The sequence below is a fragment of the Schistocerca cancellata genome, chromosome 8 (assembly GCF_023864275.1).
Source record: "Schistocerca cancellata isolate TAMUIC-IGC-003103 chromosome 8, iqSchCanc2.1, whole genome shotgun sequence".
NCBI lineage: Eukaryota > Metazoa > Arthropoda > Insecta > Orthoptera > Acrididae > Schistocerca > Schistocerca cancellata.
Genome location: NC_064633.1, coordinates 218,633,242 through 218,660,120, shown reverse-complemented (window position 1 = coordinate 218,660,120; position 26,879 = coordinate 218,633,242). Strand labels below are relative to the sequence as shown.

General features: G+C 44.0%; 2 protein-coding genes across 4 annotated transcripts in view; one reads left to right on the top strand and one right to left on the bottom strand.

Annotated features, from left to right (window-relative positions):
- The window catches only part of LOC126095745 (cysteine--tRNA ligase, cytoplasmic), a 100,173-nt gene extending 96,089 nt beyond the window's left edge, over positions 1-4,084 (bottom strand). Inside the window, exons 1-2 of one of the 3 annotated variants that reach the window (XM_049910520.1) lie at positions 3,983-4,084; positions 3,260-3,438 (exon numbers count right to left, since the gene is read on the bottom strand). In XM_049910520.1, coding sequence (XP_049766477.1) covers positions 3,260-3,438 — 179 coding nt within the window. In that variant the 5' untranslated portion in view covers positions 3,983-4,084. The other 2 variants (XM_049910519.1, XM_049910518.1) reach the window with 2 other exon arrangements.
- Positions 4,085-4,225: 141 nt separating this feature from the next.
- The window catches only part of LOC126095746 (eukaryotic translation initiation factor 3 subunit M), a 65,122-nt gene continuing 42,468 nt past the window's right edge, over positions 4,226-26,879 (top strand). The window contains exon 1 of the mRNA XM_049910521.1: positions 4,226-4,380. Within this exon, the coding sequence (XP_049766478.1) occupies positions 4,336-4,380 (45 nt within the window). The 5' untranslated portion in view covers positions 4,226-4,335. The remainder of the gene's footprint in view (positions 4,381-26,879) is intronic.

The window sequence follows — 26,879 nt, the reverse complement described above, 5'->3', positions numbered from 1 at the left end:
GTCCACACCCGAACAGCAACAGCCTCTAAAGGTGTGTGGAGAGGGACAGACTCGCTGTGCAGAGTGTGAAGGACATAGAGGCAGACGCCACCCGACACCCTCTCATATGCTGCTCGGTTCTTATAATAACCCCGATAGCCACGGAGGGCGGGGGTTCGCATTGCTGGAAACCAAGTTTCCTGAAGAGCAATGCAGAAGAAAGGGTGAAGGCTGATAAGTTGTTGGAGCTCAGCTAGATGGTGGAAAAAACCGCCGCAGTTCCACTGGAGGATGATATTGTCCATGGCTGAGAAAGGTGTGAAAGGACTGGGAAGGCAATTTACGCCGCTTGTTCACTCACTGCCACCGATTCAGTACCCGTACGAGAGGCATCCATGGCATCTGAGGGACCAGCGAGAGCAAGGTCCTCAGCGGACGCTAGAATCTCGACTGCATCCTCAGACGCAGAGCGCGAAAGGTGCGGTGGGGTTGGTGCCACCGCAAGTTCTTTGGCCTTAGAGGTCTTTCTCTTGGACTTCTCTCGCTGAACCTTGGGTTGCACCGGCTGGGAAGGCTTCACCGATTCAGTCTCCGGGACAGAGGAGGATCGTGAAGCCCTACGCCCGGCCGCTGGTGAGGACTTATGCCACTGGCGGCTGTCATCCTTCCCGCTGGTGGAACCCTGGGAAGGGAGGGTCCCAAGGGAACTCTTACGGGCGAGAGTAGCCGGAGAAGTTATACGCTTCTCCGGCTGAGAAGCGGGGACGGACGTCCCCGACGGGTGTGAGGAGGTTGCTCCTGAGGTAGATGGTGCAGGAGCAACCGGTTGGGTAGAGCCCGCCACAGGCAAGGGGGCAGGAGGAGTCTTACTGCTTATCGAGGTGAATGGTGCTCCCCGCAGTTGACACAGATGGGAGGCGGGGCACATGGAGTATCGGGATGAGACGAGCGTCCGCAATCTCGACATGTGAGGCTGGAAGTGCAGCGGGAAGACATATGGCCGAACTTCCAGCACTTGAAGCACCGCATCGGGGGAGGAATATAGGGCCTGACGTCACATCGGTAGACCATCACCTTGACCTTTTCCGGTAACGTATCACCCTCGAAGGCCAAGATGAAGGCACCGGTAGCTATCTGATTTTCCTTCGGACCCCGATGAACGCGCCGGACGAAATGTACACCCCTGCGCTCTAAGTTGGCGCGCAGCTCGTCATCAGACTGCAAAAGAAGGTCCTTATGGTAAATAACTCCCTGAACCATATTTAAACTCTTATGCGGCGTGATCGTAACAGCAACATCCCCCAACTTGTCACAAGCAAGCAACCGTCGTGACTGGGCAGAGGATGCCGTTTGGATCAGGACCGATCCAGAGCGCATTTTTGACAAGCCCTCCACCTCCCCAAACTTGTCCTCTAAATGCTCGACAAAGAACTGAGGCTTTTTGGAGAGAAAAGACTCCCCATCAGCTCTCGTACAAACAAAGAATTGGGGCGAATAACTATTACCTCCATCCTGAGACTTACGCTCCTCCCACGGCGTGGCCAGAGAGGGGAACGTTTTCAGATTGTACTTTTCAGCATTAAATTGAGCCCGAGAACGATTAGAGACTGCTGGCGGCTGGCCGCCAGCGAGAGATGATGTACCACGCTTCATTGCGGGTCATCCGCCCTGATGCCACCTACTCCGACCAAGGGCCCTCCCCATGGGCGCCACCCAGCCGCAGCAATAGCCACCTGGCAGGATGTCCATTGCCGGGAGTCCAGATGCCCCAGGGAGACAGGCATCTACTCCTTGGCATACGTGGGGAGTTAACGGCGCAGGCATCACTAGAGCGATCCCTGTGTTGTCAGGGGGCTACAACCAAGAGGGTACATGGCGGCCCCACCACAACGGACTGGCTACCGTGCTGGATCTTAGGTGCAAAACTGTCCAAGGGCGTTGTCGCAGTTAAAAGAAACACTGCAGAGTGCAGCGTGGGAATCGCACCCAGGGACGTATCCTCGCCCAAGAGATGGAAAACGAGCGGGACACCATTGCAACGACGAAAAAGCCGGATAAAGGTCTCAATGCACGACGGATACAGTGCACCACGTAAGGCGCCCTTCCCCAATTGGCTCGCTCTTCGGAATAATTTAGAAAGATGGAGGTCAAACCCAAGAGGGGACCATCACATAAGGCCGAAACATTTGAGACTCCTTTTAGTCGCCTCTTACGACAGGCAGGAATACCGCCGGCCTATTCTTACCCCTGAACCCGCAGGGGGGAGGGAAACAGGACTGAGAACTTATGAGAACTAACAATGAGATTCGTAAAATGTAACAATTTATAATCTCCCGATGATGTCCAGAACGGCTGGCAATGAGCCAAGTAATACGAATTAGCGATGCTGGCACCAAGTGAATACATTGATACGAAACATGCGGATGGCAAAGTGTTGTTATTACAAATATTGTGCAGATTTCTGTCTGATAGCTAACTCTTGTTAAATGACAAAATTATATTTACAGCACTATCAGCTTAGATAAGATGTGAGGGTTTTATTAGTAAATATTGACCACATTGGTAATAAATGTATGGTGTATGTGATATCAGTGTCTATTATTTAAAAATGGATACATAACCTACATCACCTGTTTATCAAAAATGAGCTTGGTGAAAGTTGGTAGAGATTTATACGATTAATTCTATCTTATGTGAATGTTGGGAATCATTTTGCTGTGCAGATGAAATCTAACATAAGCAATGTGGAAACTTCAAAACATTAGCAAGTTTTTAAATGGTATAAAGTGTGAGCTGCTGCTTTTTTCCATCTCTCATCATGCACATAATTTCTTCACTAAATTACTCCGACCGAAATTACAATAGTCACTTTCCATGGATCCCATGGAGAGTGGTATCTGGGGGTGTGGAAAGAAGTCAAAAATGTACATTTACCTCAATGTACATGCAAAGCAGTGTAATGATTTCACATTACTGTACTTAAGTGCTAAAGTCAATTGTAAACTAAACAAAAACACCAAATTTAGGAGTTATTCTGATGACAATCCTCAGTGAAGTAGAGGATGTTGTTAAAAACATTGAGTATGATAAATAGAAGTGGGGCCTACTACTTTTTTAATTCAGTTCAACTCTACAAATTTATCTACATAATATTTAATGTAGCTCCTGTACGTTATTGTATACATATATACCCATGTATCTAATTCCTTTCTGTGCTAATGATGGCCCCCTTGAGTCTGTAATAATTATTTGAACATCTGTATAAAATTTCTATAATTACCTGGCGTGGCCCATGTGCGATGCATCATAGACCGTAGGTCCACAACTATACCATTTAATTTCTCGTCCATTTTGAGGTATGAACACTTCCTTTTGCCTTGTAAGGCTGTTGTAAAGCCTTAATTTTGGCCCTTCAGCAAGTTCTGGTGGTTTCCAATTTGGCTGAGTGCGTTTAGCCATCTGCAAGGAATAAGAATGTCGTTATATATCGGTAGGTACGCAGGTTTTGTTACACTATTTCTCTTTTCGACAGGGACAAATTAATTTCTTTTAATTCAATATACAGATCCTAAAGCATACCACTATACGACAGACACGGAAAACGATCAAAGCTCTGGTATGAACTGAGATGTGTCGCAGCCAGCACGCCTACACTTATGGAGGTGGTTGATACAGTAAGGTGTAGATCAATACTGTCAATATACGTAATGCTAAGTACTCATAAATCGTTTCCCAGACGTTATCGGAATGCCTAAAAAGTAACGTCAGCGCAACACATGAACACATGACGCAAGATTGGTAGTCAGCCGCTCATCACACGTACATGCGGAAGTTGTACAACCTCCCAATAAGACAAAGAACAGTTGTCAATCACTCTGATATCAACTATCACGTCGCTGATAACGAAAAAAATGACAAAAGTATACTACTATACATCCAGTATAATATTAAACAACTGTACACAACAACATACAACTACTTTCCTTCCGTCTTCGTTGTATACCTTGCAGTTTGCAGTTTGCACTGATGGCAGTCACGGCTACCAACATTTAAAAAAAAAACGGTAGCTGTCCTATAACTTTGCTCTTTCATTATATTTGATCTGGTTATGTGTAATTTATACTGCTTTGCAGAATTGCTTGGTGTTTTTCCTGCGGTTAATCGATCGTTACACCATAATAATTTTATCAGATTCGACAACTGGACTGTACAAAAGCGCACATCTGAGAGGACCGAGCACGGACATATGTTGTCTGTGAATTCGAGACTGCAAGAGGCAAGACTGATCTTTGGCCGTGAAAGCGTGTGCCGCGTCGGGTCGAGGAATGTATTGAGGTGTGTTCGACAGCTGCTAAAATGCTTGATGTTCCTGTATTCACAGACTTATCGCTTGATGATCAAGTAAGTGTATTTCTCTTAAACTATTTATGGGTTGTATAATTTTGTTCCAAACTCGTAAATGTTATGATGTGTACAATGACATGTGGCAAACCATGTTCGTGTTTCAATAAAATTTTTAAGGTTTTTATTAGGTTAATCATTTTCCCCCGTAGACCAGGATCACGACAAATATACGTCCCCTAAACATAACATTTGTGTAATTTGAGTTATCTGCGGTCTCACCGTGAAATTTTTGCACACACCCTTTGTACTTAAGATGATATCTTCATTAGGGAAAATAAACTACTAATAATCTAGCGAAGCTGCACAATTATTAGCAACTGCTCAGGCAGCTGTATATAGTTCTTTGGCTAATGTGAACAACCTGAGAAGAGTTCATGGTGTGACATGCAGTGTTAAGATGGAAATCAGATAATTTACATGTTCAGCAACCAGGCAATAGAATTTTATAGTGACATACCTTCCCTTTTTTTTTGCGCGCGTGATATGTAGTCCATCTGGTTGTGTTAATAGGATCAGTACTAGAGAGTAAAACTACTTCAACTTTTTCTTTATGAGGTAGGTTGGGCCTAGTTTACAGCCCAATGAGAAAATGTTTATTTGGAGAGAAATTATAAATGCCTTCTATAAAATTTAAGTCTTTTCCTGTCTTCATGTGCATGTGAATGGCATTTGATTTGAAACAGGTGGTTTCTCTTGTGCAGAGACAAAAATGTTCGTTTAATCAAATTTAAATAATGTCAGTGGAGAAACTTGAGATTACAACTTACCATTAAAAACTTGAAAGCAGCTCAGCACATTCATAGTTTCTTATCGGATATATTTAAGGTAATATTTATATTGAATTTCTTTTTTTGAAAAGACAGGCAAGAACCAAATGGAATTGTAATTATAGGTGATATTTTTATCTACATTTCCATGAAAGGGTATAGATTTGATGAGTCAGTGGAGGCATGCGATCCCACCCGTCAGCTTTGACCCATGACATAAGGGTGTTGTGGTGTGTTACGTCATGATGGTGCGGAGTTTAGTTTGAATTGGTTTGTGTTTGTAGATGTTGTGTTATGGTGTGGCGTTTACCTTGAGTTTGTTGTGTTTGTAGATGTTGTCTCGTTGCGGTTGGTGGTGTCCTCTGATGGCGTGTGAATGGTCCGCACGTTATGTGGCATATTGCGTTTATTTGAGCATCATTGGTCACAGTGTGAATTAATTGTCGATTGGTGTTATCGGTTTGTTGTTTGTTGAGCGGTAAGGCGTATATTTCGTGGCTTCTTTTGTTAGGTGTGTATATGACAGTGAAATTCAACAGTTCATGGTTGCATCCTGAGATGGGGGATGAGATGATGTCTCTCATAAAGTTTTTTGCAGATGTTTGGACTGGTGGCCGAAATAGTCAAGTGCAGTGTCTATAAAGAGAATATATGGTTGGCCAGAGTTCTGGCATATTGGACTAGGGACTGTTAAGCCTACGTGTGGCGGTGCCGAAGGGATAACCGTTAACGCTCCATTAGCTGCGGTACCTGGTTTGAAAAGTCTAGGTTGGCCATGAAAGAGATAGTTTTGATATTTTATTTTTGTTATATATCTTCCATCAGTTTTTGTGTGCATGAGCCTGGTGTGAATGAAAGGGCAGTTTTAGATTGGTTTTCTTTTTGTATGGAAGTTTGTTCTGAATATGTTCATTACAGGGGTAAGTTGGTCGGGCCGAGGATGGTGGTCGAGGTAGAAGTCACAGTTTGGGAAGAGAAAATACGGCAGGGGTAAGTCTCTGGTTAGTTTATGGGTGTGGGGGGGGGGGATTATTTCAGGGGGAGGGGATATGCAGATCGTGTTTCCAGGGTTTTGGAGGGGTGTACGAAGAGGGAATTGGTGGTATTAATTGATGAGGATATAGAGGAGGGGAGTATGGTACTTTCAGCTGCTTTTTCATCTTATAGGGGGTTGGGGAAGAGGGGTTATGATAATTTAGTTGTCAGTCATAGTTTAGACTTCATGAATTAAGAGACTGGGGCATGTACTAATACAGTAGAGGGGCTTTTGGGGGCGGTTAAATCAGTCATAGGGAGGGGGAAGAAGTGCTCTTCTAATGTGCAATCTTATTTAAATGAATATTGCTGGCGGAAGAGCGTCCCTAGGGAGTATTGCATTTTTTTGCGGGCTGTTAATAAAATGTATAGGCCAAGGGTGGTTAGTTAAGGGGCTTTTGTATGTGGCGGGGGAAGGAGGTGGACAGGGCAGGTTGTTGGTATGTTTATGAATTTGGATGGGGGATGGGGATGGTGGTGACTGATTCCTGTGGATATTGTGAATGTAGTGGAATGTGGCAATTTTGTGTTGTTTTTATGTCATTGTTTTGTGTGGTTTGGTGCCGTGGTGTGTGTCTGTATGTGTTAATATTTAGTTTGTGCCCACCCAAAAACGCCCAGTTTCCCGCACTGATCCCATTAGTTTAATTATATTTTTGGAGGGAGATTTTCTTGTTTTTATATGTATTTTCGTGTTTGTTGTTGTGTTTATGTAATGACATGATAGGCACCATATTGGAGATGTTGAGAATGGTCATTTCCACCATATTGGTGATGTTATGGTTCAAAGCAGACGGGTGGAATTAGACACTTCTGTAATCCCAATTTGATTTGGTTTTGGCAGCAAAGCTAAAACAATTTGGTCTAATCCACCACTGCCTGCATTGAAACAGAGTTTATTGTGCTGTATAACTCCCTGTATATCTAGTAAAGCCAACCAGTGCTCTTAACTAGTGCAACGAGTCACTTTGACAGTTTTTTGTTACACACAATTTCTTCTGGTCTAGTTGTCCCAAAAATTCTGTCCTCTTGCTCTCCAATGCAATGCAATGCAATGCATTAGAAGATTAGGTGTGATGCAGTTTCTTCTCTCTCATCATGGATCTTACATTTAGGGTCATCTTCTGCTATACCCATTGTGTGTGGGTGTTTTTTGAAATTCCCATGACCAGTCATCAGTCCTACCATGAGTTAAATCTCCTTCCTGTTCAAGCCCAGTTTTACAGGGCTTCTTTTAAAACACAGCTTTGGCATCATTACCTTACTGTGTTTTTGTTTATAGACCTTGGTCCAAGTATTCTAAGTGCTGTCTTCTAAGCCAGTTCTGTAGTGCTAGTTTGATCATAGTCTTAGTGATTGTCAGGACAGGTTCCGGTCCCATGAATTGAGTCTGTGCCCCCATCCTGTCCAATCTGTCAGCTTGTTAATTGCCACAAATCCCTGAGTGGGCAGGGACTCTCATTAGGTTTACCCTATTGATTCCTCCTAGCTCGACCAGAGCCCTGTGACATTCTGCAACAATCTTAGATTTTGTTGCAGGAGCGGCCAATGAATTCAGGGCTGCCAGGCTGTCTGATGTAGATGCTACGGTCCTTGTAGCACCTGTGCATATTGTCCACCATACACACCTTTATTGCATTAATTTCAGTTTTGGAATACCAAGGCCAGTTTTCCTAGAGAGAGGATGCCCTCCAGTCGGAAATACGGAAGCGTCCGATCCTGCACGTCTGCTTTGACCCATGACGTCACAAATATGGTGGAAACGACCATAAACCACGATTCCAATATGGCGCATACAAAGTTGGTACGTACACATTATGAGGACGAAAATACATCGAAAAACAAACACACACAATTTCCACAAAAAGCCTAATGACACTAACGGGACAAGCGCGGGAAATGGGTTGTTTTTGGGTGGGGGCAAACTAAATATTAACAAATTTACACACCCAACCCCATACAAAACCACACAAAATGACGAAAAAAACAAACATCACAAAACTCCCCAAATACCACTAAATACAAAATCGTCTGGAATCGGATACTTCACTTGACCTATATAGCTCAACAGCAGCTCCCGATCCCATAAATTAGGATCAGACACTTCCCTTGGCCTATATAGCTCAAAAACATATCCCGATACCAACATACACAGCCACACATTGGGATTGAACACTTCTCGTGACCTGCACACTGTTAATTTTATCCATCATGTCCATTCCTGAACAAAAACAACAACCGATTAATTTTACTAAAATTACCACATGATGTACAGCGAACAACACTAAATTAACCTTCACATAAAATTAACTAACTGAAATGATTTCCACTACAAACACAGCTGAAACTCAAATAATTCTGGATAATCAGCATGTTCTGAGGCATCAAGGGATCACCAATTTAGTATTGGAGGGCAGCATGGAGGGTAAAAATCGTAGGGGGAGACCAAGAGATGAATACACTAAGCAGATTCAGAAGGATGTAGGTTGCAGTAGGTACTGGGAGATGAAGAAGCTTGCACAGGATAGAGTAGCATGGAGAGCTGCATCAAACCAGTCTCAGGACTGAAGACAACAACAACAACCACCAGCAAAAGCAAACTGAGCCCATTACACCACAGAAACGAAAACCCTGAACATACCACCAGAGATCACAACAAACCACAACACGACGACATCTACAAACACACCACACTCACAAACTCCGTGCTATCATGGCGTCACACACAACCACCTTATGTCACGGGTCAAAGCCGACGCGTGGGATCACACTTCTGTCGACCCCTCCAGTCTTGGCAGAACCCCATACATCCTGGCCCCAGCACCTCGATGTGATTTTGATCCATCAGTGAACCAGAAAATGTCCCCTGTACAGTGTCGAACTGTTTTTTTCCCCACTGCTCCCAGCTTCCAATTATTATATTGTAAGGCTTGTTGAAGCAGTTGGGAGTTTTTATATAGTTGGCCAGCATTTCCCCAGCCATTCCTATGTTTACCTCACTCACTGTTTTAGTGTATGATTCTGGATATCCCAATGAGATCCAGTTTTTACCAGTTTTGAGTCTGTATGTACCAGCTGCTGCCTTCATCTTGACCCAAAGGTGTAGTGGAGGCATGTCCAGCATGGCTTCTATCCCAGCAGTTGGTTTGGCTCTAATTCTGCCTGTTATGGCTAAGCAGGCCAGTCTCTGCACCTTAGCAAGCTCCTTAGCTGCAACCTGTTGTTCTACCTTCTTCCACCGTGCTACGGCCCCGTAGGAGATCCTAGGTCTAACCAACATGGTGTATATCCAGGGCATACCACTGGGGCTTAGGCTCCAGTTTTTGCCACAAGCCTATCTGGTACCCACTAGTTTACCTTTCACTTTGGAGCAGATGCTCTTAATATGAGGGGTCCATGTTAGTTTCTCATCTAAGGTTACCCCTAGATCTTTCACTATCCCCTTCAAAGGCAGAGTTTCATCGAAGAGCTTTAGATTCCGACTTGAGTGTTGGATATGCTTCATCATGAATGGTACCACAACAGCCTTCTTAAGATTAACCCTTAGATCCTGTTTAATGCACCAGTCTTGCACTATAACAGCCTTCTTAAGATTAACCCTTAGATCCTGTTTAATGCACCAGTCTTGCACTATGTCCAGTGCACCTTGTGCCATAGTCCTCACTTTGTCAGTAAATTTGCCAGGTAATACTATGACAAGGTCATCTGCGTATCCTTGGCAAAACCATTGTCTGGGATTTAGTTCCTCAATGAGTTCATTCACCATTAGATTCCACAATAAAGGGGATGAAACTACTCCTTGTGGACAACCTCTAGTGGTGTTAATTACCATCTTTTCATTCATCATGGTGGCCTCTACCTTCCTTCCACTAAGCATGGCCCTAGCCCACCGACACAGTGGTCCCTAGGTCATGCACCTCTGCTGCCCTAACCATGCAATCGAAGGTTGTGTTACGAAAGGCCCTCTTGATACCCAGGAAGATGCAGAGGGCTATTTCTTGAAAGTGAAGTGCTTTCTTCACCCTCCCATTGAGTTGATGGAGAGCTGTCTCACATGATTTATGTGATTGACATGTGTGTTGGTTTGAATGTAGAGGAGCCCTAGTTAGCCTCCTCTCCCCAAGATGTACATTAACCAGTTTTTCCAATGTTTTAAGGATGGAGGAGGACAGACTGATTGGTCTTGTATCTTTGGCCTTGGTATGATCGCTTCTCCCTGGCTTTCTCTCCTGCATGTTGCAGGAGAGCTGGAAAGATTCCGTCTTGGCCAGGTGGCTTGAACTGTGGGAATGTTACCACCACCCATTGGATTTTTTTTTAAGTCGACACGCTCCTTGGTCTGATTCCTCTCTTAGAGTGCCTGAGAGCCATTGTCTCTCGGGTGTCGCATTCTACTGTGTTAACTGCCAGTGTGTGTTTGGCTTGAGCAGCTGTGCCCTCCACTTCCTCACAGAATGCCTTGCAGGATGCCTCCTTTGCTTGTCTAATTGCAAGGTTGTAGTTTACAAGGGCCTCGTGATATTTTGTCCTTTACATCTTGCAAGGTTAAACAGTCTTCATACCTATTTTCTTTGCATTTCCACATTATTATTCCACCAAGGCATGCTCCTATTTGTGCACTTCTTGGTGATTGCGCAGTTGTCCTAGTATGAGGTCACTATGGCAGAGGTGACAGCCTCTGCTACTTCCTCAAACTCTGCTGGATTCCTTATCAAGGTTTTAATTTTCGATAAGCTTAAGTCTACGTCCCTTCTATATGTCTCCCAGTCTGTTTTCCAGGAACTCCTATAGTCCATGGTCTATCTGATTCCCATTTAAACCTTGAATTTAATATACATGTGGTCCGATGAGGATGGCTCCAACACCACATGCCATTGGTTGACATAGCAGCCCATCATCATGGAACCAAAGGTTATGTCAGTTACTTCTTCCCTTCTGCTATTCCTGAATGTAGGTTCATCACCCCTATTCAGGACCTCCAAGTTGTTAGACAAGAGAAATTCAAGAAAGTACCTCTACTGTTGGTGTCCTTGCTGCCCCACACTAAGTTGTGGGCATTGGCATCACATACAGCCAACAGTTGGTCACCTTGCTGATGGCGAGCTTCTGTCAGTCTCCTCACCTCCAAAGGAGGAGGAGAGCTGTCTTTGTAAGAAAGGTATGCTGAGGCCAAACCAGATTCCCTCGCGATACCTTCCTCATGTTGCTGCATCCTGATGGTCACCAGGTCCCTGGAGCAGAAATCCATCATTGGCATGAAAGAAATTCCATTTCTCACATAGATGCATGTTCTGGAGTTTCTTAGATTACCTCCAGTGCCATCGATGCCCGATACACCCCCTTTATATAAGTAAGGTTCTTATATCAGGGCCACGTCCATTTCCTGTCTCCCCAGGCAGCGGCTTCGGGCAGTAGTGGCCCCTTTACTGTCTGCAGATTAATCTGCAGCACTTCCAGTCTTGCTGCCATCATTGCCTTTGAGGTCCTTGATTACCCTGATGGTGACCTGCGGGTTCTCTAAAATCAATTTCATGTCTTGCTCTTGCATGGCCATCAGAGACTTCCATCCGACCTCGACCACCAGGGTTCATCCTTCTGGTACAGCCTTCTGGTTGATTACTCTCCAATCCTTTCGGGTTGTGGATCCCTATTTTCTCAAACAGTCTTTGGAGAGAGATCCTTGAGGATCTCTGATACCCATATTGATTCCTAACGATCTTTAGTACCCATATTGATTCCTTTGTAGTCTTAAGAAGCTCAGCTGCTGTCTTGACCAGCAGCTTCACTTCCTCCCATGGGGATATCGTGGGTACCTTGTCCTTGAGCCATTCCACCGTATGCGACCCCTCGCAGACAAAAATTAGGGTACCATGATCTAGATAGACCCTCCTGAAATTGGGTCCTGGATCAGCATCCCCCACCCCAATCTTCTCAAAAGGCCCATCTGTATGAGCTGCTCCTGCTTCGAGGTGATGCCTACCAGTAGATAGCCTTCTTGGATAACTGCTATCTTAAAAACTGAGACTGCAGGACTATAGGTCTGTTTCCTTATTTCTTGCCTCGGCTTTTTCTGGACTCGCTTATCCTGAGAGGAGGGAGTATTGGATTCCTCCCTTATCTGCTTGTTAACTGTCTTCGACGTTGTGGGGGTCTGTGTATCCCCTTCAATGCAAGACAGTTTTTTATTGGAGGTCTTGGGCTCAAGCCCTTTTGATTGCCTCCACTTATGTTTGAGAAGCCATTCTTTTCCTTCCTTTTGTTTCTGTTCCCTGGGAAGTTTCCTCCTCTGGGACCCAGACAAGGCTTTTTCTTGATTGATCAAACTTCTCAGGTACAGTCCCACTTCTGGCTCAGGTCTAGGCCGTGATTCAGTAGTGGGAGTGCATTCCATAAGTCCTGACACCGATGTTTGGGTGTCTGAGGTCTGAGTTTGTTTTAATTTATTTTCTTCTGTCGTGTCCATCTTGGTGCCACAAGATTTGGGGATCTACACAGTCCACACCACAGTAACTCTGCACCGTGAAAGGCTACTTACTCAGGGAGGTCACCCGGTATCCCTGAGGCTCCAGTTCTGGAAAAAAGCTCAGGTCATAGCCATCTATAAGAAGGGTAGTAGAAGTGATTCACAAAACTGCTGTCCAGTGTCTTTGACATAGATTTGTTGCAGAATCTTCAGAATCTTAGACTGTTCTGAGCTCAAACATAATATGGTAGCTCAAACAGAATGACCTCCATGCCGACCAGCATGGATTCCTAAAACGTTGGTCATGTGAAACCAACTTGAATGTTTTTTACATGACATGCTGAAAGCTTTGGATGAAGGCAGTTAGGTTGATGCTGTATTTCTTGATTACCGAAAAGCATTTGGCTCAGTATCACACCACTTATTGTCAAAAGTTCAATCGTGGAGTGCAAAGTGAAATTTGTGACTGGATTGAGGACTTTTTGGTAGGGAGGACGGAGCATTTTACATTGGACAGAGGATCGTCAAATGTAGAGTATCGTTGTGTGTGCCCCAGGGAAGCTTGTACTGCTTATGCTGTATATCAGTGACCTTGTGGACAACATTAATAGTAACAGATTTGTTGCAGATGCAGTTATCTGTTATGAAGTACAATCTGAAAGAAGCTGCATAAATATTAAGTCAATCTCAATAAGATTTCAGAGTGGTACAAAGAGGGGCAACAAATGTCCAGAAATGTAAAACTGTGCACTTCATAAAAAAAGAGTATCCTATGACTATTTCAATGAATCACAGCTGGAATCGACCAACTCATACAAATGCTTGGGTGAAACACTTTTTAGGGATGTGAAATGAATAATCACATAGCGTTTGTCTTGGGCAGAGCAGGGGGGCAGACTTTGGTTTATTGGTAGAAAACTGCGGAAGCCAAATCTGTCTACAAAGGAGATTGCTTACAAATCATTTGTGTGACCAGTTTTAGAATATTGCTCAAGTATGTGGGACCTATCTCAATTATGACTGACAGGGTATAATGGATGTATACAGAGAAGGGCAGCACAAATAGTCACAGGTTTGTTTGACCTGTGGGAGTGTTACCAAGATGCTGAAGAAATGGAACTGATAGTTTCTTGAAGATAGACACAAATTAATCTGAGAAAGTCTACTATCAAAGTTTCAAGAATTGGCTTTAAATCCCTCATTTATCACTGACATAGGAATCATGGGGACAAGATTGGAACAATTACAGCACGCACACAGAGGCATTCAGTCAGTCATTCTTCCCATGCTCCATATGTGAATGAATGGAATGGTAGAATACCAAATAACTGGTACAGTGGGGTGTACCCTCTGCCAGGCACTTCACAATGATTTGGAGAGCGTAGATGTTGGCATAGAGCTTACAGTAAACTTTTTTTCTCTCCAGGGTTTACAGTAAACCAACTCCTTCCTTAGATACTGCTTTGCCAGCCTGCAGTCAGTCACCTCCCCACTTACCTTACACCTTAGGCTATGCTGCAGGTCAGTATGTTATCACAAACTACATTCCAAAAATTAATACAGATCAGAAAAAAAGTATTGTCAGTTCTCTGTTCTCTTTCTGTTTCCACACATTTGATGTCACATGCTGCATGGTCATTAGCTTACGGAATGAAGCCAACATTCGGTATCAGTAGTTTCAGTTGACTGTTTTTCTCAGCTCACTTCTTGTCCTTTGATTTATTGTCCTGAATTCATGAACATTTAATTCTCCTACTTTGTCAATTCAGGTTTTATTCCTATAACACACATTATCTGATGTAGGAAGTTTACTTCTCTTTGTAAGAATAGTGATTTTTGGGAAATTAGTGTTAATTTACTTTTGCTGCAATCTCTTCAGCTCTTGTTTATTTATTTATTGTAGCTCCCTACAATACCCCACATTTTTTGTCGGCAGTTAAGTTTCTACATTTATTTTAGGTTAAATAATAATAACACTTTATAAACCGAAACATTAGCATAGCGTTCTCTCTCTCTCTCTCTCTCTCTCTCTCTCTCTCTCTCTCTCTCTCTCTCTCTCTCTGAAGAAGCCTTTTACCAAAAGCTCATATGCAACTGTCTTCATCATGCCTATCTGCAATCGCCATGTAAGGTTTACACTGAGTAGCAACCTATCCTTTTCTAATATTGTTGTTAGTCTTATTTAAATTAGTTAGCATTTGACATTTAAGGTCGAAAGGTGTGAAGTTGTGACAGGTATCGTCTGCAGGCTGTTTCCTCAGTGCACCATGGAAGCAATAGAAATTAACTACAAAGTCTCTATCTCCTACAAAAATTATATAATTAAACTCTGAATTTCACGTATGTTTCAAATATCTGCAGTGCCTCTAAACATGTCAAAAATCTGTTCCTAATTTTGATTTGGATCAGAGTTAGAAATTTTCAAAACTTCTTGTCAGGTGAAACACCTTCATAGTTATATGTCAAGAACTATCCGCCTGTTGAGTGTCAGAATGTTTCACTTGGCACTAGATCTTTCCAGGATTCTTATTCAATTACATACAATACTGATAAGGTCCAGAAGATGTGTGTTTCGTGGTACTATCGATGATGTCACTCAGCACCTATTGTGCTGCTCTGTTTACAAGTTGTGACATGAAGTGGATCTGGGCTGAAGTGCCACTTCTGTGCAGGGTTGGGTTGATGCTGCGGGTTGTGGAGAGGGCGCAGACCAGTGACAGCCCAGATAAACAACATAAAAGTAAAATATTTTATTAAAACTCGTGCAACTACACCATAACATTATGGTGCAGTGGGCATGTCACCTCTCAGCACTTCTCACTAAGAGATGCCACCATGAAATCTGTCAATGTGTTGCTTAACACCTCACATCATCTCTCAAGGCCCCCATGCCCTCCCCAACAGTTTTATAACATCTTAATACTAGAAAACATATCACATAACACTATTCACCCTGTAGTGTACACACACATGATCCAGTCTAATGGGATCTGCACTACTGAGATGTAATTTGAAGGTTGATGAGGGCTGCACAGTTATTGTGATATATGTGGTCACAACTCATAGAGTTTATGTACCTATGGAGATAGCATAGACTACTATACATGTTCTCAACATCAAAATGAGCTACTCACGTGATTTTGGGATGACACTGCATGTCTACAATTTGCAGTAATAGTGAAACTTGAATATTATATGTATTTGCCTTGTTTTATATAAGTTACTGCATGTTTCAATTTTAGTAACAGCTATGCTGCAGTGTTGTTGTTGCTACAGATGTATTGAGAAACGTGTGAGAGAAGGACCAGTTACATTTCGTAGATGTGTTCAATTGTAAATGTCATATTGATATGAGGCACTTTATATGTTGGAAAAAATTGAGACATGGTATTATAAACACCTGGATTGTAGACCCAAGTTGTGATTTTATGGCCATGTGTTTACGAGATAAGTGATGGATTAATTTGCAAGTGTGTTTGAGTAAACTGCCAGTCAGTGTATACATACTGGTACTACGTTCACATGCAGATAAAATTTATGCACAACAGTCTGATTAAATTCCTCTAATACAGGCTCTCAAATCCTTGTTTGTACCTAAGTATTTGTGTGTGAAACAGTTTCCTATACAGTCTCTTTGTAATGTAATTAATTAGAACAGAGATCTGACAATATGAAAAACTGCAATAGAAAATGCAAAAATAAATAAATAAATAAATAAATAAATAATGGAATCTGAACTGTAATACTGTGGTGAAAAAGCATAATACCATTGTACTTCACATCATTAAGCTAGTATCAAATTGTTTAAAGATGTCTGCGAATTGTGTGTGTAATATTTCACAGTACTTCTGAAGATGGTCTGTCTGTAGCAGTGAAGTAATAATACTTAATATGCTAAGCATTATATGGGCTTAAATGCACTGTCCCAAAATCATGTGACTTGAGCTGCAGATGTTGTAGGCAGAATTCTCTTTCTGCGCATCCAAATTCACACTCCAACAACAGTCTGAGATTGCTTTGCTCAATACTGCCGCACATGCTGTAGCATCTGTTTCACCAAAATAAACCATTCTTGGGTTGCTGTGAGCTGCTTCTGAGGATTTTAAGCCCAGCTGAGTGTCATTGAGATGGCCTAGATCAAATTTTGTCCTGGGGGTTCTCCTACCAGTTTTTCTGGCCAGTACAACAGTGGTTGCATTATCTCCAAGCTATTCAAACCTGTAATGGTGGCTGTCTCACAAACTGTCCTGTTAATTAATAACCCACTGCCATGCATTTCAGTTTCTCTATCTTTGCTAATAGCAATTTGCTGTCACCATGACGATGTTGTACACTGAGTAGATCTAATGTAGGTCTGGTTGTTAGAAGTATAATTGAGACTCCATAATGGCAGGCACACAACCCTGGCTATCTGTTTTGCTTGGTAACAACTGAATGTTTTTGGCAAATTGTAATCCTTTCCATCTGACAGTGCGAGAGTTCCTCCGTCGTCATTACTATGTACCTATCCGCAGCCTCTGATATCGGGCAACATTTCCCATGTTCTTACCTCCACAAATCATTATAAGGTTCCCCACCTTAGTGTGTAATGGTGAAACACCTAAACTTAGTGTGACCATTGCCAGTGGGAAACTGAACCACCTCATATAGTCATGCTTGCTTCATCCTAACATCCACTGTTACTGTGTGAAAGTCTGACAGTAAATTTTGCTTGTTCAGCCCTGCCATGAGTCGCAACTCTGGTGTTAGCTCCTCTTGTACCTCCAGTAAACAAGTCAGATACTTCTCTGTTGCTAATAACTCAGTACTAACTGTCAGTTAACAATTGTAGCAGCCTTGCAGCTGTTGAACTTTCTGTTCATCACATCCATTCAGTTGTGAGTAATTAGTAGATACTGATTCACAGTGTCAAGCGATGACTTCACTTTCTGTGGTGTCACCGCCAGACACCACACTTGCTAGGTGGTAGCTTTAAATCGGCCGCGGTCCATTAGTACATGTCGGACCCGCGTGTCGCCACAGTCAGTATTTGCAGACCGAGCACCACCACACGGCAGGTCTAGAGAGGCGGACTAGCACTCGCCCCAGTTGTACGACGACTTTGCTAGCGACTACACTGACGAAGCCTTTCTCTCATTTGCCGAGAGACAGTTAGAATAGCCTTCATCCTAAGTCCATGACTACGACCTAGCAAGGCGCCATTAACCATATCTGGAGAGAGTCTCATTTGTATAGTCAAGAGCGATGTACCACAAGGATGAATTAAAGTTAAGTAAACAGACGCTACGTACTTTTCTTTAGTGCATTAATTACGTATCCTGTTCCAGAATTCACGCCAGTCGGCGTGTGTGTACGCGTGCCTTTCGGTTACCCGTCACTGTGGACTGGCTGTCTTGTCAGTCCACTACACTTTCTGTACTACTTCAGTCCTCAGTTTCCTTAAAGCATCCATATTATTAAACACCTCCATTTCCAAACTTCTCAACTGTATGGTATGCTCCTCCACACCACCTTGTTCCCTTTTGCCATTCCCTTTATTCTTTTTATGATACCATTTAGCTCCCTGTTGTCACTGTCATCTGCAGTTCTGAACGTGGTTTTCACTATCCTTCCCCCAGCAGCTACCCAACCCATCTTGTGTCATTGCAACATGTGTGGCACCACATTTATCACTTGCTATATCTGCTTCTATAATCATTTTTAGGACTTTTGCAGTTTATCGTACTCCTCCCCACTGCTCTGAATACCTTTTCTTTCTGCTTCATGTCACAACCCTGAAAACACATCCTCCAACCTCCTCAACTTGTTTATCATCTCCCATGCATTAAAAACCAGTCTCAGCACCCATTTATGACTGGTGGGAACCAAATCCTCTTGCCTGGTAAAAGGCACTCCACATTACATTCACTGATCTCACAGTGCCCCCACTCTACCCTCGGTGAAAAGGTGAAGCAACCAGGGAACAGAGAGCCAGAATTGCTCTCCCTTCCCCATTCGGACCCACTTCTTACACATACATTGACAGTCAACACGAGACATTAAACTACAATAACTGTGGCACACACAAACTTATTCCTTACATCTCTTTTGTAACATTATGCTGCTTCCCAATAATCACACTCTCCACACATTAGTGCTGCCTATCTTCATAATCACACTATAACATAACACGAAATGCACACAATATTACTTCTTATTTCCTCAACCTTAATCCATATTGTATTTCCCTCATGGATCATGCAACATCTTAATTACCAAATGTGTAGCGAAAGACACAGATGTTCCATCAAATCTGACATGAAATGTGTCCCTTGACTTGTGATTACTGTCTAAGGTACACCAATCAGTTGCAACCAGTTACTGACCTTGACTTCCACCACCGTAGTTGCTTTGCATATGTGGTAAACCAGGATATGATCGTATGATGAGATTGGAGGGCAGGGTACGTTTTCTGACAAGTTTAATTTGATTCTAATTTATCAAACTGAAACTCAGACAGAATAGTTGAGGCTCCCAAAGATGACTGGCACTTGATGTCCCCTTGTTGCTCCAGGTATGGGAAGGTGTCTTCAGCGTGCTGGTTGAAAAGGATTGCATACAGCAGAATCTCAAATGTACTGCTGTGGAAAGCCTGAACTGTCATCATAAATCTCTACTACAGTCTTGGCACAGGTTAGTACAAACCCTGACATTCACTGCGACAATTAAAGAAAACTAAAAGTGGCTATTTAATTTGTCCACAAATGCACATCTGTCAAAAGCTCAGTATATTTAACACAATCCTTCTCTCAGGCGAAACAGTTAGTACATATACCTATTCAGAATGTGCAATCCTTAAACCTAAAAACCACTACAGTTGCTAGTACAATTAAAGAACAGCCTCCAAAATTACAAATGCACTGGGCCATCATAATACTGAGCAGCAAGTTTTATAGAAGCAGTCAGCCACATTACAGCTGCAGTAATAAACTTATCAAACAAATTGTAAAAGAATAACTTAGGTGGTAATAATAAAATAACTTCAAAAATGCCAAATGCAGCCTTGGGAAACTGGTAACAAATCCTAAATTAAATAAGGCAATAAGATGAGCTATTGTACTAAAACAGTAGTCAAATACGACTGCTAGGTTCATTAAAAATGTAACAAATATCGAGATGGTCAAGGTAATTTTCATCAAGTAACACCATTAAGTGTGGGCCCCATAGAACTGCACAATTCACACTCCACAGTGCCAGCGCAATAGTCACACACAGAGCCAAAAGTTTACGTAGGGTAACAGGATGGCCTCACTGCCTTAACTACCTACCTCACACTGTAACAGGTTTGCCTGTGTACGGCTCCCATCTGCTGTTGCGTACCATGTACTATCGAACAATCAGAATGGCTTTGTGGTGAGGGTTAAACACACGTCAGTGTAACTGTACCCAGAATATTAATTGCAGTCAAACCAAAAACTTACATTAAATACCTAACTGCATTGGTGTACCACTACTAAATTAACCAATGATTAGGATAACTACCTTTGATGAGGCCCACACAGAAAACTGCCACAGAAGACCGATCAGTTGTATGATACCTGATCCTGTGAAGTTTATCAGACAGGGTGGATGCCACTCAATCATGTGCAGACTCAGCTCATCTCAAAACACAAATCCATCTCATCATTCAACAACATAATTCAGATTTGCAGCAATACTTTCACTTTAGAAAGTCCACTTGCTCATTACCAATCTGAGATTCCACTCTGCCAGATTTAGTCAAATAATCAATTACAGAAAATGACCAGGTAGAGGTCATCAAAAGCACGGAGCCACTGTATTGTGTAGGTGTTCATGTCACCTTAACACTTGGCTCCATATCTGAGCTACGTGAACTAAGTGTTAATGAAAAATTGGTCACAAGCAAAACCAATTAAACACCAAACTAACATTGTTAATACAATCAGGTCTTACTGTAACAGATTGCAGCAACACGAAGCAAAGTTATACTTTGCGGCAGTGTGCCCTCGGTGCTTATCTTCTTGTAAATGGATGTAAACAGTGACTGAGTTGTAACTCAGTAAATTACAAACACCATTAACCACTTCAACAGCTACAGTATGCCGAGCTACAAATGCACCTGCAGACACTCGCAGTGACAGCGCCAATTGCCAATGGATTACACTGGCTGGAGCTTCATTGTGGCCTGGGGACTAATCTATCAAGCAGCGGCAATTAAACAAGTAGTACATACAATAAAACTTTTTACCAAACTCGAAACTACCAAATTTCGATCACCTCTTGAGGTACCAAACAGATTACCAGGTCTATCACAAATGCCAAACACAGGATAGCTGCTGCAGTGTCTGTAGACAACACTGTTATTGCAGTCACCCATAGCAAGCCACTGAAAGCCCTTGTGGCAGTGCTTCATGCTTCTTCACTTCACCAGATGTTGACCCAATAGCAGCACACAAAACACTGCTGATGAACGGACGGTTAAACCGGCAGAGGAAAGTCAGAGGCTATGGTCCGAATTCGAAACTGCTGGAGAGAGAAACAAGTAGCACATTGGGATGGCAATAATTTCCATGTGCTGCGAGAAGTGGCCAGTCATTGTTAAATGAAATGGTTTCCCACTGGAGTTTGGTTAAACCTTTAACTGCTCTGGACGTGTTAACGCACATGCCTTTGTACCTGTCCCTGTGTGCTCTGAATATGTTTACATCCGCCAACAGTCCTATGCGTAGTCACATTCAGAGTAACAGGTAGAAGGACTGGTGGCGCGTGTAAGCACATTCAGAGCACACAGGTACAGGTACAAAGGCACATGTGTTAACATGTCCAGAGCCGTTAAAGGGTTAAGTGGACCTGGATATCCGTTTCTATCATTTCAAATGGGTTAGTTGCTTCTGTTAGCCTTTTAATGGTGCTTGCATATGGTTAATGCCTCCTTGCTGTGCACACTGTAAATGGTTCTTTACCTTTTGGTTCACATCTTTCTGCTTCCAATTCCATCAATACAATTCCACCACCCACTGGTTTGTTGTTGTCTGACCTCCATGCCCAAATAGCATGTGGTCATACATTTCCCTTAACACTTGTTCTTCAAGCTTAGCTGGTACTTCTGCACATGCATCCAACCTATGTCACCTGCATAACAGGCCATCACACGTAAAGAAATGTGGCTGCATCATGTTCAGCTTGCAGTCTGCATCATCAACTTGCACTGTTTGCCACTGGTGCAGTGTGTGTATTACTGTTACCCTCCTGCTCAAACCAGTTCTTTTTCCATGCTTCTTTCCTGGCTTATGCACAGCTTCACAATGAAATTCACTCATCCTCAACACCCACCTTGTTAGCCTGTTAAGTGTCCTTTAACCATGGTAACCATTTTTGAGCTGCATGATTGGTTACCATCTTGATTTTCTTCTCATAAAAACAGCACCAGAAATGTGTAATTCTGTATCTTAAACTCAACATATCTTTCTCTGTAATGAGAGAGTTATTTTCCACCTTCTTCAGTCGTCGTGGAGTGTAAGCCATGGGATGTTCTTCACCATTTGCCATGTGACTTAAAACACATCGCAATGCCTGATTGGAAGTGTCATATGACAGCACAAACTCCTTTTAATAGTCTTGGAAAAGCAACACCAGGCTCAATGTCAAAGATTTTTCCAACCCTCTCGAATGAAGCTTGGCACTCTTTGCCCACTTGAATGTCATGCCATTTTTCAATAGCTGGGTAAGTGGCTGTGCAAAAGCAGTGAACACTTTCATAAATTTTCTGTAGTAATAGGAGAGCCAAAAAAGGTTGTACCTCCTTACTTGTGTCAGGAATCCAAAAATCTTGTATTGCTTATACCAATCTCAGGTATGTCTTCTTCTTCTTCTTCTTCTTCTTCTTCTTAGCATTCAGGTTTTAGTCCTCTCAGTAGCCCATCCAGCAACTGGTGAAATGTTGCTGGCACTTTCTTTAATCTGGATGGCATCCTCTGGTATTGATAAACATTTCAGAGAACTGAAAATGCTGTGTTTGGGCAGTTCTCTGGAACCACCTGTAACTGAGAGTATCCACTCATTTGATCCATGTCCTAAGTTATCTATGGTCTCTGTGATATCGGGCATCGGTCATGTCTCTTACCATTTCACTATTAAGATGTCTATAGTCACAGCAGAAACTATCTTTCTTGGGACAGTCTGCAGACTTTTCGGGCACGACCACAATTGCAGCCCTCACCCATCAGCGAGTAATCTCCTCTGTGGTACCATTGGCTAGCTGTTGCTTAATGAAATCCTTGATAGTTGACTGTAAATGCTGAGGTATACAGTATGGTTTCAGATGTAAAAATGTGTCACTTTCTGTTGACATTTGCTGTTGGGTGACTGATGTCACAGGCAATGTACCCCCCCAGGGGGTCCGCAACTCTTTTGTGGATATGTGCGTAGCGAGCACGGGACACTGAGCTAATGTGGCCTTCCTTCCTTTCCGGGCTGCATACCTTCCCTTTCCGCATCCTTCCCCATCCCCCATCTTCGCCCCTCCTACCTCTGGCTCTTTCCTTCCCTTTCTCCCCATCTGGGAGTATGGTTTGTGCCTACGTCCGGAGACAGACGCTCGAACATGTAACGCATTCTTCGCCTTCTTTGCTTGTATGTCTTCTTCCTTCTTTTGTCCTTCTCTTTTCCTTACCTCTTATCTTTACCCTTTTCTCCGCTGCGGCGTTTGAGACCTCTCTTCTTTCCTTTCCTTTCTCTTTCTTCCTCCCTGTGCATGTCTGAAGGCCGACCCACGCATTTTTGTGCGTAGCCGGTGACGGGGTAACGCGTAATTCCCCGCTCCGGGTAGACAGGTAGGACACGTACGTACCCACTGGTAACTGCCAGGCCCAGGGAGGGGTGATTACCCGAGCTGATACCTTCAGAAAGTGCCGATTGGTCCCTCCGTCCGTTTGTCGGGAGGTGTGACCTGAGGTGTGAACAATCACCTAAGGCGGGAGTGCCCTCAGAGAGGGCCCCCACAAGGGAGGAGCGCGCCATTGGAGACGCCGGTAATCATGGGGGATTCTTCCGCAATGGTTTCCTCACCTTCCACTATGTCTGCTCACAAGCGTAAGTATACTGAGTCTCAGCCACAGACGGTTCTTCCATCGTTGCCACAGTTCCTTGTTGTTTCGCGGTCTGACGAAGGTCACGACTTCTCCACGGTCAATCCTTTCATTATTCAGAAAGGTGTCGACGCAATTGCAGGTCCTGTAAAGTCTAGTTCCAGATTGCGGAATGGCACCTTGTTGTTAGAAACAGTCAGTGCCCTCCAGGCACAAAAATTGCTGCGTACTTCACTGCTCCACACCTTCCCTGTCCGGGTTGAAGCGCACCGCACTTTAAATTCCTCGCGTGGAGTCGTTTATACACGCTCCCTCGATGGATTGTCTGACGAAGAAATTCAGTACTACCTGTCTGACCAAGGCGTAACGGCTGTTCATAGAGTTATGAAAAGGTTTGACACAAACATCATTCCAACCCGCACTGTCTTCTTGACATTTGACAAAGTTCAACTCCCATCCAAAATCAAAGCAGGCTATGAGATAATTTCCGTTCGCCCTTATGTCCCAAACCCTACGTGTTGCTGTCGGTGTCAGCGGTTCAATCACACCAGCCAGTCCTGTTCCAATCCAGCCAAATGTGTTGTGTGTGGCAAGGATGCCCATGAGGGTGCTTGTCCACCTCCATCCCCTCGCTGCATCAACTGTATGGGTGACCACGCTGCTTCCTCTCGAGATTGCCCCGTTTTTAAGGACGAAAAGCTCATCCAGGAAATCAGAGTGAAGGAAAAGGTGTCGACCTTTGCTGCTCGAAAATTATTCGCCAGTCGACAGCCCACCGTGCCTCAGACAGGAAAATACAGCACTGTCGTTGCTTCTCCTCGGCCAACAAAGGAGGCGGCCACGCAGACTTCCGACCTCACCTTTAGTGCCACAGTCGTCAGATCGGCCAGCGCAAAGATCGACCGTTCAACCTCACCACTTTCGCCTGCCCACTCTATGGCTCACCCTTCATCGGGTTCTGTTAAATCTCGAGCCCAAAAGTCAGACACAAAGACTTTGAAAAAAGAGCATACTCGTGAAGATTTTTTACGTACCCCAACTTCACAACCATCGGTTCCTCCTTCATCTAAACATCATAATTCCAAGAAGGCTACAAAGAAACCCAGTTCATCTCCTTCTCCGCCAAGGCGTGTCCCATCTACAGCACCACCTGGTGGAAATCGCCCTCGGCCGTCTTCTGTGTCGCTGAGGCGCACTGCTGGCGGCCGATCAACCGGCCGATCGCTGGTGGCAGGAGCTGCTCCTGAACAACCTATGGATCAGGATCTTTTGCCTTCGGCTGAATGCCATTCCATGCTCTTAGCAGTCGTTGAGTTGACAGCAACCTTGGTCACATTCCTCCATTTTCTGTTCACCCTATGTCCATTATCCACTGGAATATCCGCGGCATTCGAGCCAATCGGGATGAATTGTCGATCATCTTACGATCCTACTCGCCGGTCATCTACTGTCTTCAGGAAACAAAGCTGCGTCCCCATGACCGCTTTGTTCTCCCTCATTTTCAGTCCGTCCGATATGATCTCCCCTCTGTTGAAGGCACTCCAGCCCATGGAGGCCGCATGATTCTTCTCCATGATACCCTCCATTATCACCCAATTCACTTAAACACTTCCTTCCAAGCTGTCGCCATCCGTCTTTCCCTTTCTGGATACACGTTCTCTCTTTGTACTGTATACATTCCATCGTCCACACCAATGGCACGAGCTGATCTCCTTCATCTTCTTGGTCAGCTTCCACCCCCCTATTTGCTGGTTGGGGACTTCAATGCCCACCACCCGCTTTGGGGATCTCCACATCCTTGTCCACATGGCTCACTATTGCTAGACGTCTTCCACCAAGTGGATCTAATTTGCCTCAACACTGGGGTCCCTACATTTTTGTCTGCCTCCACGACAAATTTATCTCATTTGGACCTTGCGGTCGGTACTGTTCCGCTAGCTCGGCGCTTCGAATGGTTCGCCCTTGATGATACACACTCGAGTGACCACTTTCCATGTGTCCTCAGACTGCAGCCTCAACTGCCATATATGCGCCCGAGACGCTGGAAGTTTGCCCAGGCCGACTGGACACTTTTTTCGTCTCTAGCGTCATTCGATGACCGTCACTTTCCCAGCGTCGATGATGAGGTCACACACATTACCGACGTTATTCTTAAAGCTGCGGAACGTTCAATACCACGCACCTCCGAATTGCCCCGGCGCCCCCCAATTCCTTGGTGGAACGAGGCATGCCGTGACGCAATACGTGAGCGGCGACGTGCTCTTCGCATTTTCCGCCACCATCCTACTTTGGCCAACTGTATCCGCTATAAGCAGTTCCGAGCGCGATGCCGTCGTGTCATCCGCGATAGCAAGAAGGCTAGCTGGAAATTCTTTATTAGCTCATTTAACACCTTCACTCCCTCCTCGGAAGTTTGGAGTCAGCTTCGACGGTTCTCAGGCGCGCCTAGTTTCTCCCTGGTCTCTGGGCTCACTGTCGCGCATGATACATTAGTGGACCCCGTCGCAATTTCTAACTCATTGGGTCAGCACTTTGCTGAGATTTCGAGCTCTTCAAATTACCCGCCAGCGTTTCTCCCGAAGAAACGTGCAGCGGAAGTGCGACCTCTTGCTTTCTCCTCTCACAATCGCGAAAGCTACAATACTGTTTTCTCCATGCGGGAACTCCAACATGCACTCTCTTCTTCTCGCTCCTCCGCCCCAGGACCGGATGGTATCCACATCCAAACGTTGCTGCAATTATCAACCCAGTCTGCGTTTCCTCCTTCGCCTTTATAATCGAATTTGGACTGACAGTACTTTTCCCAGACGATGGCGGGAAGCTATCGTCGTTCCTGTTCCGAAACCTGGAAAGGACAAACATCTCCCTTCTAGCTATCGTCCCATTTCTCTCACGAGTAGTGTCTGTAAGGTTTTGGAGCGTATGGTGAATTACCGTTTAGCTTGGTGGCTGGAATCCCGCAGTCTTTTAACACCTGCCCAATGCGGATTCCGAAAGCATCGTTCTGCAGTTTACCATCTTGTTGCTCTCTCCACTTATATGATGAATAATTTTCTCCGGAAACGCCAAACAGTAGCAATATTTTTTGATCTGGAGAGAGCATACGATACCTGTTGGAGGACAGGTATCCTCCACATACTGTTC